This window comes from Macadamia integrifolia, chromosome 10, assembly GCF_013358625.1.
Source record: "Macadamia integrifolia cultivar HAES 741 chromosome 10, SCU_Mint_v3, whole genome shotgun sequence".
In the NCBI taxonomy this organism is placed as follows: Eukaryota; Viridiplantae; Streptophyta; class Magnoliopsida; order Proteales; family Proteaceae; genus Macadamia; species Macadamia integrifolia.
This window is the reverse complement of record NC_056566.1, coordinates 30,065,134-30,076,312: the sequence shown is the minus strand read 5'-3', so window position 1 is coordinate 30,076,312 and position 11,179 is coordinate 30,065,134. Positions and strand designations below refer to the sequence as shown.

General features: G+C 37.1%; 1 protein-coding gene across 2 annotated transcripts in view; it reads right to left on the bottom strand.

Annotated features, from left to right (window-relative positions):
* Positions 1-11,179, bottom strand: part of LOC122091970 (nodal modulator 3) — a 36,437-nt gene that overhangs the window by 7,733 nt on the left and 17,525 nt on the right. For both annotated transcript variants that reach the window (XM_042662238.1, XM_042662239.1), the window contains exons 15-20: positions 9,356-9,484; positions 7,874-8,050; positions 4,324-4,527; positions 4,108-4,221; positions 3,759-4,006; positions 48-93 (exon numbers count right to left, since the gene is read on the bottom strand). In XM_042662238.1, the coding sequence (XP_042518172.1) occupies positions 48-93; positions 3,759-4,006; positions 4,108-4,221; positions 4,324-4,527; positions 7,874-8,050; positions 9,356-9,484 (918 nt within the window). The remainder of the gene's footprint in view (positions 1-47; positions 94-3,758; positions 4,007-4,107; positions 4,222-4,323; positions 4,528-7,873; positions 8,051-9,355; positions 9,485-11,179) is intronic.

Below are 11,179 nucleotides of genomic sequence, written 5' to 3'. Positions count from 1 at the left end.
AAAAAAAAAAAAAGAAAAAAAGGAAGTAACGAATGCAATGAACCTACTTGATGCTGTCTGGGATAAAACAGGATCATCTTTTCCTTAGTATTCCTGCAGTTAGTCACATGCCCAGTTAGCACAGAGGATGCAGCAAAAGTATACCATTCTCAATGTAAAGCATTAAGGCACAACTACAAGACTCTTAAGTCTTTTTTACCCAATAGATGAACAGAGAGAAAGAAAATTAGTCATGTGCTGAGTTTAGATAGCAATCAGGGGATAAGAGATCTAGCAAATCCAAGTGAAGGAAATAATGGAAGACCTAGAAAGCTAAAAAAATGGGATCATTCTAAAAACATTTTAGTGCATGAGCCTAAAATAAGAGCCAAGGATCGCAAATAAACTGCACTAATGATGTTGCGCTTTGCAGGTGAAACAGGCCATACCAGTATACCACACATACATCTGTTACTAATACTCATTTGGAGTATAAATTAAAAGTCATTTCATAAGATCAATTATCATTGCAATTGACATACATTTTTTATCTACCATAAAATATCTTGATATGCTTACAAAAGAGCAATTGCAAAAAAGGATTAAAATGCACTTTTCATCTTCTCAGTGTCATGCACTAACGAGCCAAATAGCATAACCCCAGTCAGGCAGCTCCCAAAATATATAAATAAATAAAGGAGAAATAAATATGGTTTAAAAGGGCGCGCTTGGTTCAACGGTAAGGTACGAATGTTGCAACCTGGTGGTCAAGTGGTCGATACAGCCTCTCGACATTCTCGGGGTAAGGCTGCATAGTTCTCGGCCCCCCCCCCGGGACCTCGCACATGTGGGAGCCTCGTGCACCGGGGACGCCCTTTAAAAGAAAAATGGTTTGATTTGTTCTGTGCTTGTTTCAAAGTGATTTGGCCAACATACCAATATAACCTGAAGCATGCCTGGGTGGCAATCCGATACAAACACAAAATGCGCACGCACTCACATGCAAAAAAGAAACAACATGCATATATGAGCCAAGCTATAGCAAGATGAACCAAACACAACTTGTGATGCACAGAAATGTGAAAACATCACAAAAGGCCATTAAAGCCCTGAAAACCACGCAAAAGCCAAGAATAAACTCTAGGATAGGTTAATCAATCAAAGATCTACAGCTTGTTTGTTTTGAAACATGAATAATGTCCTTAAAATGAAGAAACCAGCATATAAATAAGACTCTAATCCCTATTTAACTCAAATTACTAGCATACCACTACTTAATAACCTATAATGAAGACTATTTAGGTCCATAACAGAAAATAACTTACAAGAACTGCACTCAACTCACCTAATCTGTAGCCAACAAACGGTACCATGAACAGTATCCCATTCAAGTTAGATTCTGTTTAATCCATTTTCCCCATTATTCTTCTCTTTGTGACCTCCTCATGTCAAAATGAGAGCAGAGGCAGGTTTTTTACCACAAGGGAGAACAGAGAGAAATTCCCATTGAAATATATTGCTGTACAGCCTAATTTCCCATTGAAATATATTGCTGTACTGCCTAATTCTCTCCTACTCTTCCTTCTAGTCCGTCTCGGACCACAATTTAGGCCTAAACCTTCTACCAACATCTAACAAATCTACTGCATGATTTACCTCATTGATCTAGCCTGCAAGATCTTCCGTAAACTGCTCCATATTGATCACCTATTCTCACAGAATGATTTGTTGCATAAATCTCTGCAGACATGCCATTCTCTATCCTACATCAATTTGGCCAACGCTATATTATCTAACAAGCTTGATATAGGATTCATCATTCATGTTTCTCTCATGAACTGTAAATCAAAACTCAGTCTCAGGTCTTGCAAACCAAAGTTCACTAGGACTGCTTGTTGAGATCCTAGTACCCATGATAAAGAGGAAAAATCGATGAATAATAGACGATCTAAAGTAATGGGAGAAAATCAGGCCACTGCATCTTGGAGTACTTCTGCATCAATCTCTTTAAGGGAGAGAGCATCTGGCTATGACAGCCAAAAATCATTCAAGCTTTGGCTTACTGGCAACTTGAAGTGTCTGTTGGTGCTCAATAAGTGATGCAGATTAATCACCAAAATAGGCTAGTTTTATTAGAAATAAGCCTAGGGTTGGGTTCCATACATGTTAGGCCTTTGATCCCATGTGTTTTGATTGTAATAGACCACTTTTTTGGGTCTAAAAGAGGGTCTCTAAGGCTGAGTACGGGATTACTAGTTAGTTTCTTTTCTAGTTGGGTTTGATTTGAATTATATTTGTTTCCTTAGGACTTAGGAGTCAAGTTATTAATAGTTAGTTTCTTTTTCAACTAGTTTCTAATTTCAGTTTTTAGTAACTATTGCATTAGGAGAATATTTGGTTTCCTTTTTGAGGAACCTTCTATTTTGTAATTCCCTCCCCCATCAACATTGTAAATAAAGAAAAGGAGGCTCCCAAAGCTTATATGATTTTGATAAAAAATTTAATGGCTGTTGCTATTGTCTTCTCCATGAAGAGTTGTCTTGTGTTTGATCAAGGCTGCTGGAATTGGTGTTTGATCCAATTGATTCTCTGTGGTGAGAAGCCCGAGAGATCCACTTTTACTTTATTATCTTTTCTCTTACTGTTTTCAAGCACTCCAAGGTATCAAATTCCATCTCAGTTCATCCCAGGTAAGCCACACTACTGATCTACAGTACGTTCTATTTTCCAGTTCTGAAACTCTCTTTCTTGTTCCCAAATCCATCTCTAATTCAAGGGCTTTCAACCACATGATTATCTCCATCTTTTGGTTGAGTGTTAGGCCCCATCTGAAGGTGGTTAGATCTCAGTTTGGGCCCCATCAGACCACTGGTTGGTCGGTTACACAAATCACCCACAGTTCTGCCCCTTTAGAATATTTTGACCTAATCTGTTCTGTTTTCTGAGATCGATATATACGTCTGGTTGTTTCTGATTTCTATGGATGTTTGTTCACAATTTATGATCTGTTATGACCCTATTCCTGTATTTGATTTAGTCCTTTAATCTGAGTTATATTCTAATCTCATAAATTCCAATTTCTGGATTCAAAACTCTGATTTACAGATCTTTTTTCTTCCTTAATTCTGATCCATTGTATTGCTGTCCTACCTTGGTTATTATTGGTTGTTCTTTGATTAAAAGTTCCTGCAGTTGAGACTTGGTTAGACTCCCTACCCTATTCTACATTAATAAGCAGAGATATCCATGCCATCATCTAGTTGTGGTGTTATAATTAAACTTAAAGTCCACACGGACTTTGCCACGCATCAATAAAATCCTTTGTTTGTTGAAAAGTAAATTCATTTAGAAACAGTGGATGTTGAGAAAACAATGGGAACAGCATAGACTGCCTGGTTGCCTAGGCTACACCATCACAACACTAGATCCTGTAAATATACAGGTTAGTGCCAAATGAAACACTTGAAATACCCATGGTGTCAAAGCTCCATTGAAATTGTTAGCTCACAATCACAGAGCTATCTTGTATCTGTGATAATTAAGGACAAATGATTTAATAGATTTAACATATGATGGCCACATAAATTAACAATTCAATTGCAGGTCTTCAAGCAGTAAAGATGCAAGAATTTCCTGTAAATATCTTTCAAAATTTTAGGCTCCTTATAAGCATCTTAAAAAAGGAAAACTGAAATTCCTGAACATCAGTAGCTTTCCTTTTTGGGGGGTTAGTAACATCAATAACATGTCTTAACAGCATAAATGTTCACATACTGTACCTTGAGTCCCGAGGAACAAAGGTGAGGCTTTCTCCAAAATCAGCCCAGACAGAGTACTCATAAACTACACAACTCTGACCATTTCCATCCGATTTAAGTATAGGAGTGGTAGCTTCAGAAACCACACCATCATTGTTATGTACGTCTACAATGATGTTCTTGGGTAACTCATCTATGCTATGATGTAAGTTTTTGTCAACATGGATTTCTCCTCGAAGAAGGTATTTCTCTCCTTTCAGATAGATAGGCTGTCAAAAGAACACAATAAGAAGGGACAGAGATGATACAGAATAGATGGATCAAAGCCAAGCTGAATAATAAACAATGTAAAAAGAACAAAGCACCATACCGATGGGTTCAATGTGTCTAATTTCACTGAGGAGACCCCAAAGAAAATGCATGAATTAACAAAGTGGAGCTCATGTACTCCAGGTAATTCTACACATATACGCTGGGACCCCTTCTGCAAAATTCAAGTAGAAAGAAATTTAAGATGACTGTTTCTTACTACAGATGTATCGGGATATACAGTGATTAAGTGAGTTCTGTCAGATATAGACATTACCTTAACATGTAGATCTACAGGTGAAGCATCAGGATGATCAATGTACGCATCGACATCATGTGTGGATATTATATTGATCCAGTAACCTTTTTGAACAAAGACAACCCCCTTTACATCCTCAGTTCCCACATCCACATCAATGATACTCTGCTCCCAGCACCATTTATCCTCCTCAGACAAGTCTGTTTTTGACTTATGCCGGACCTAAAGGAAAATTAGATTAAACAAAGACCACTGAGGATTAGTTGGCTTTCGAAATTTATCATCTGATAAACTTCAAAACAGCAAATCAAAAAGAAACTATATTCAGTTACTACTGATTTTAAGGATTCTGCATGTGTGTGTGTGTGTGTGTGAGTGTGTGTGTGTGTGTGTGTGAGAGAGAGAGAGAGAGAACATTATCTCATTGATTTGATTTTCCCTCAAAGTTATGGAGTTTATTCCCAAATGTTTTGAATTGTTAACAGACTGCAGTAATTTATTTGAATCAAGCTTAGGAATCCACTTGAACTCATTTTTGCATAGAAACAACAACAAGAACAACATAGCCTTATCCCAATTAAATGGGGTTGACTACATGGATCATTGCTCTCCAATCAGCTCTATCTGAAGTCATACATGATACAAGTCCTAAGCTATACATGTCTTTCCTCACCACTTCTATGGGCATTTTAGGTCAGCCCCTAGCTCTTTTAGTTCCTTCTATCTGAATCAAATCACTCATCCATACTGGAGCATCCCAAGGCCTCTATTGCGCATGGCCATGCCGCGTCAAATGACTTTCTTGTAGCTTATCATGAATTAGAGCTACTCCCAAATCAGCTCTAATCCTGTCATTATTTACTTTATCCTCCCTAGTTTTGCCGCAAAATCACCTCAACATCCTCATTTATGCTACACTTAGTTTATCTATTTGATACTTCTTAACTGCCCAACATTTCGCACCACATACCAGTTGTATAATAGTCCGATAAAATTTTCCTTTAAGCTTTAAAGGAATACATTGATCACACAACACTCCAGACGCACCCCTCCACTTAAACCAACCAATTTTTATTCTATCAGCAACATCATCCACATATCACCTTCTTTATCTATGATTGAGCCCAGATAGCTAAAATACTCACTTTGAGGAATCTCCCTCTCATCAATTTTTGCCACCTCATTAACCATCCTAGTATAACTAAAATTACACAACATATACTCCATTTTGGTTCTATTTATCTTCAAATATTTTTATTCCAAGGTTAATCTCCTCAACTCCAACATGTCAATCTTAGTTTTTGTCTCATCCACCAAGATAATATTATCAGCAAACAGCATACACCAAGGAACCTCATCTTGAATGTCTCTTGTTAAATCATCTATGATAAACACAAAAATAAGGCTCAAGGATAAACCATGATGTAACCCAATCGAAATTGGGAATTCACTACCTTGACCACCCACAATTCTTACGCTAGTCACCACACCATTATACATCTCTTTAATTATGTCCACATATTTACTTGAAAACCTTCTCTTCTCTAGTATATGCCAGATTAACTCTCTAGGCACTTAGTCGTGTGCTTTTCTTAGGTAAATGAAAACCATATGGAGATCCTTCTTGCCCTCTTTAAATCTTTCCATGAGCCTCCTTCCATTACATGGATCTTCCTACATGAAACCAAATTGGTTCTCCAAAATAGTAGTTTCTTTCCTCAGGTGGGTTTCAATAACCCTCTCCCATAACTTCATAGTATGACTCATTAGTTTTATGTCTTTATTGCTATTGCAATCCTGAATTTTTGTAGATTATGAACATTCAATTTCTCTAGCATTCATCTGGCATTCTCCTTGTGCTCACATCTCTACTTGGTGATAAATAAAGCATCCGTACCTTTTTGGATCTCTCATATATTTCATAAAACAGGCTTTCTAGAGACCCCCAATGACCAATCCTCACATGAATCGCTAAAGATCCAATAAGTCCATATAGGTGGAATATATACTTATATTCCCCCCCCTTCATATATGTACATAAATAAACATAATGAGCAGCCACTTCTCCCTGATAATCCGACTATAACCATTACCACCTCATGTTTATGTGCAAGAGGCTCTCATTGTTTTCAATGCCACAAACTCTCACACACACACACATTTTGAACTTTTGATAGTCATGACATGAGTTTAGCGTCAGAGGGTTTAAATAATGTTCATGTTATCCTTTTTCCTTTTTTATTGGACTTGCATCAGCGTAGGAGTCGTATTGGATCCTCATTTATTTCCTTATTATTAGCTACATAAGATAAATCACAGATTCCTAAGCTCTTCCATACTTCTATTGGGACCCAATCTAGGCTGGAGCCTTGCCTACTTTCGTCTTCCTTAAAGCTTCTTTAACTTCAAACACCCTAATTATACATATCTATCTACAACATGAGGTGTCAAGATGAATATTGCAATCTCCCGATTACTTTGAATGCATTCATTTAGTAGGATGTGGAAATACTCTTTCCATCTCTACTTCATTTTCTCGTCCCTTACTAGTACTCTATCTTCACTTATAATACATCTAATATGGTCGAAATCTCTACTCTTCATTTCTCTCACTCTAGCTATCTTATAGATAGTTTTTTTCCCCTTCCTTTGTTCAGATTGTCATAAAGAACTTCATATTTCTTCGCCCTTGCTTTCCCCACAATCTTCTTAGCTTCATTTTTGGAAAATTATACCTTTTTAGATCCTCTGCCTCCTTAGTCCTTTGTTGCCTCAAAACTAGATTTCTTAGTCTTAATGCCTTCTTGAACCTCATCATCCCACCACCAAGTCTACTTAGGGGCACAACAGTTTCCTTTCAATTCCCCTAAGACCTCTTTAGCAACCTTTTTAATACAAGTTGTCATCTCATTCCACATCGTACTTCTGTCTCCCTCAAGTCCCACTTTCCTTGTTTGACCACTTAACCAGTAAATAAATTCAAGGGATCTCCTTTTAAACTCCACCACCTCATCTTAAGGCAAGTAGGCCTCCCTATCTTACGATTCTGCGTAATGAGGAACATATTAATGATCACCATTCTATGCTGACGGGTTAGGCTCTACCCCAGTATAACCTTACAGTCCCTACTAAATAATCTATCAGACCTTCTAGTTAGGAAGATCTATTTCGCTGGTAAATGCCCACTTTTGTATAGTGTTCACAATGGATAAATCGTAAGCCTCAACAAAATCTAAAACCGAGATCCCTCCTCATTCTTTTCCCAAAAAAATAACCTCCATGTACGCCTTCATAGCCTCTAGGATTTCTCCCCACATGTCCATTCCAATCACCCCCTATGATAATCTTTTGCATAGAAATAGAAACTAAATCAAAAAGAACATAAGCATCCAAAACTGACACCCACAACAAAGTACCAAGGACAGAGCATATGAGATTAGCACAAAGGTGAAGAAATCACAAGCAAATGTCTTCCTCATCCCTACCCAATGACAAGTAGGTCACAAAAAAACATAATGAGAGGATTCATGGGGAAGAATTGAGGCAGGAAATCAGGGACAAAAATTACCTCAAGCCTATATTTTCCAGGGAAAACTTTCGGAAATATGAAGTCACTACTCTCATGAGTCAGGCCAATTGTCTTTTTCTCCTCTGTACTTCTACCAGCCAATCTTGTCAAGGAAACAAACGTAGATGAGTCACATTTATCCTTGCAGAGTACTGTTCCATATATATCAACCTGTGCCTGAAATTTGAAAAGAATCCAAGCATGGTTAGTGCTTCGACTTCTACATGATTCAACTTCTGTGATAATCACTAAGAAAACATATATTTAAGGCTGCACCAGTACTTCATAAGTTACAAACTTGACCAGGCTTGGTAGTGCCAGACATTCAGTGAAGTATGACATTAAAATATAACATACTTGATAGGAAATATAAATAGGTATGTGTGCATAAAAAAAAAAATGTCCCAGTGCACGAGGCTTCCGTTACTGCAGGATCTGGGAGGGGCAAATATATGCAGTTGTACCCTCTACTTCGCAGGAGAGGCTGTTTCATAGTTTTGAACCAGCAACCAACAGGTTGCGATAGGCATGTATGCATACATTTTCAATTTTTTTTTTTTTTTGGGTGAACCATTTATTATTGATCAATAAATATAAGCATATGAAATTTTAACCATATTTAATCTATAACACACTTTGTTGTTGTTATAGCTTAAATAAATAGGTGAACATTGTTTTGCACGGATCCTTGTAGATGACCCCATTAAGTTGGGATACGGCTAAGTCTGTTATTGTAAGCTATAACACACTTGTTTTTGAATGAGGGTAAATCCTATCATTTCACATGTATGCTAAAAAAATGTGCAATACAATGACCGCTTTCGATAATGACATAATGATAAGTCTTTTTAAATTTATTTTTGAAAATATTTTTTTATTGCCGATTTAAATATTTAAATGTAAGACAAGTGGCAATCAAAAGAAAATGTCAAGTTCTAAATACACCTATAGATTTGTCATTTAGATAGTACCTTTAAGTATACCCATAAGTTTTTTATGAATTATATTTAACGAAAAAGACAAACTTCCATGTTCAGTATAGGGCTTAGTCTCGAAGTAGGCCAACCATTTTAAGAAATCTATATAACACATCTAAAACTCAATAGAACACCAAAGGCATGGCCCTGCCCAGCCTGTATTAGGGAATGCTTCGACCGGGCCGAATATTAGGTACAAAGTTCAGGCTAGGAAAAGGTGGACCAATATCCAGGTGCAGCCAGCCAAAGTGCCACCCTTACTGCTAATGCATGAAAAGAATGGTCTATCAGCCCACCTACGATGACCACAAAAAATTCCAGTTCGACCATCTGAGTCAACATATCTGATTTTTTTCAATCAATGGTAAGTCTTTAAAGAAATCGTCTGTCCCAAACTAGGATGTGTAAGGAACAAATCTAGAATCCAGTTAGGAAGATACATTGGAGGTGAAATACAAGAAGAACCTTAAAAAATATATAAATATATATGAACTGCTAAATTTACCTGAGAAAATTCAACATTCAGTATCGGACTGTCAACCACAACGTCAACATAAGAAGGCAAGAAAAGAAGTCCAGAAGCGCTCTCAGGTGTAGCCGCCAAGGCAGATAAACGGTATTCACCAGATGGAACCTGATTCATATAGATTCAAACAACAATGATGTGATCGGCCAGAGTTTATAAACATATACAGACACCATCAAGGGATGACAACTGGAAAGATGTACGGATAAAAGCCCAACAGTTGAAAAACTATACGCTTCAACTGATACATAATAATTCTAATATATAGATGAACATGGTTCAGGGCCTTCAGGCAAACTTGACACCGTTTCCCTTTTTTTTTTTTTTTTTTTTGAACGACGTGAATGCAATCAGAAGTAACACAGCCTTTGCATACTATTTGATATTTTGCTTAGCCACATAAGACCGCAGCAGAACTATACTTAGAACAGTCAACAACTTCGCAAATGTTTGGTTTGATCCTTCATAACCAGAAATACCAAAGAAAGGTTATATGTGTCAGGGTTTGCAGCAGATCATCTAGGTCAACCACTCCACTAATGCAATACATTGTCTCTTCAGATTAGCATAGTAAACTGGGTCCATTGGTTGTCCATGTGGCTACCCAAAAAAGAGTTGCTCTGAATCAGAAAGATACCAATTATTTTTCTATTTTTATTTTTTCCCCTTCTTCAATTTTTAGTAACTTTAATTCTCTAGGTAGCTGATCAGCACCATAGCCTTCTTCCTAAGACTCTGGTAATAAAATGGAAAATATTATAAAGGACTTATCTAAAAGCAAAAGAATTTGTATAGGCCCAAAAGGAACTGGAAATTCTTTTACTGAAATGCAACACAAAACTCAGGAATAACTTCTAGTTTATTTTTCTGGATGATATTTTACCCAAAAAAAATTAAGCGAGAAAAAATGATGGCATCTTGGTCAATGATAAAATTTCCAAACATGGAGGAAAAAATGGCTGGATCTTTTCCTCATTCAACCATGGCCCAATATGCTTCCTTTTCAGTACAATCAGCCGATCAGGGGAAACAGACAGACAACTATAAAGACATAGAAAATGGGAAAATTGCCTTTACATGGCTCGTTTTTGGAAGGGATTCCTAACCAGTCCATCATTTTGAGCCACATGAACGGATTATCTGGCATTCCAACCGTTGGATAGAGTATCATCCAAATTAGCCATGTGTCAAATTTCATAGCTTAATTCAATCAAATCCCCTCCCATGCATTGGCATGCATTCCCATGTACGTCTATGCATGACTAGGGTACTCCAACCAGCACTGTGCACTCTCTCAGAATCCTAGATTTTCAAAACTCTATTTTGCCACGTGGCAAATTCTGATTGGGCCGAAACTTGACATGTGAGCTGGGGACCTATGGGTCAACTTGTTCCCAAACTTTGGGCTCCATTTTTTTTTTTTTTTTTTTTTTTTTTTTGGGAGGGGTTCATTGAAACAAATGAAGCCTAAGGGTATTTGTTCTTGGACCGAAGATCCCCTATCCCACCTCATCTTGGCTGTCTAATATAACAGGCTCTCAAATTTAAATTATTGAGGCCCATAAACTCAATGTCTGAACTGAAACATGATAAATACATAACAACTAAAACAAGCAAAGAACAGCAGCAACTAAATTTGGTTTTGGTTTTGGTTTTGGTTTTGGTTTTGGCTCGAAAGGGGTTCTACAATTGAGGTGGGTAAATTACATGAAAATATATTAATGACTCCAATGACCAAAAATTCATTAAAAGAATGAGTCCAACTCTAATAACCAACATTTTGATGGTAATAACCAGTTGTCG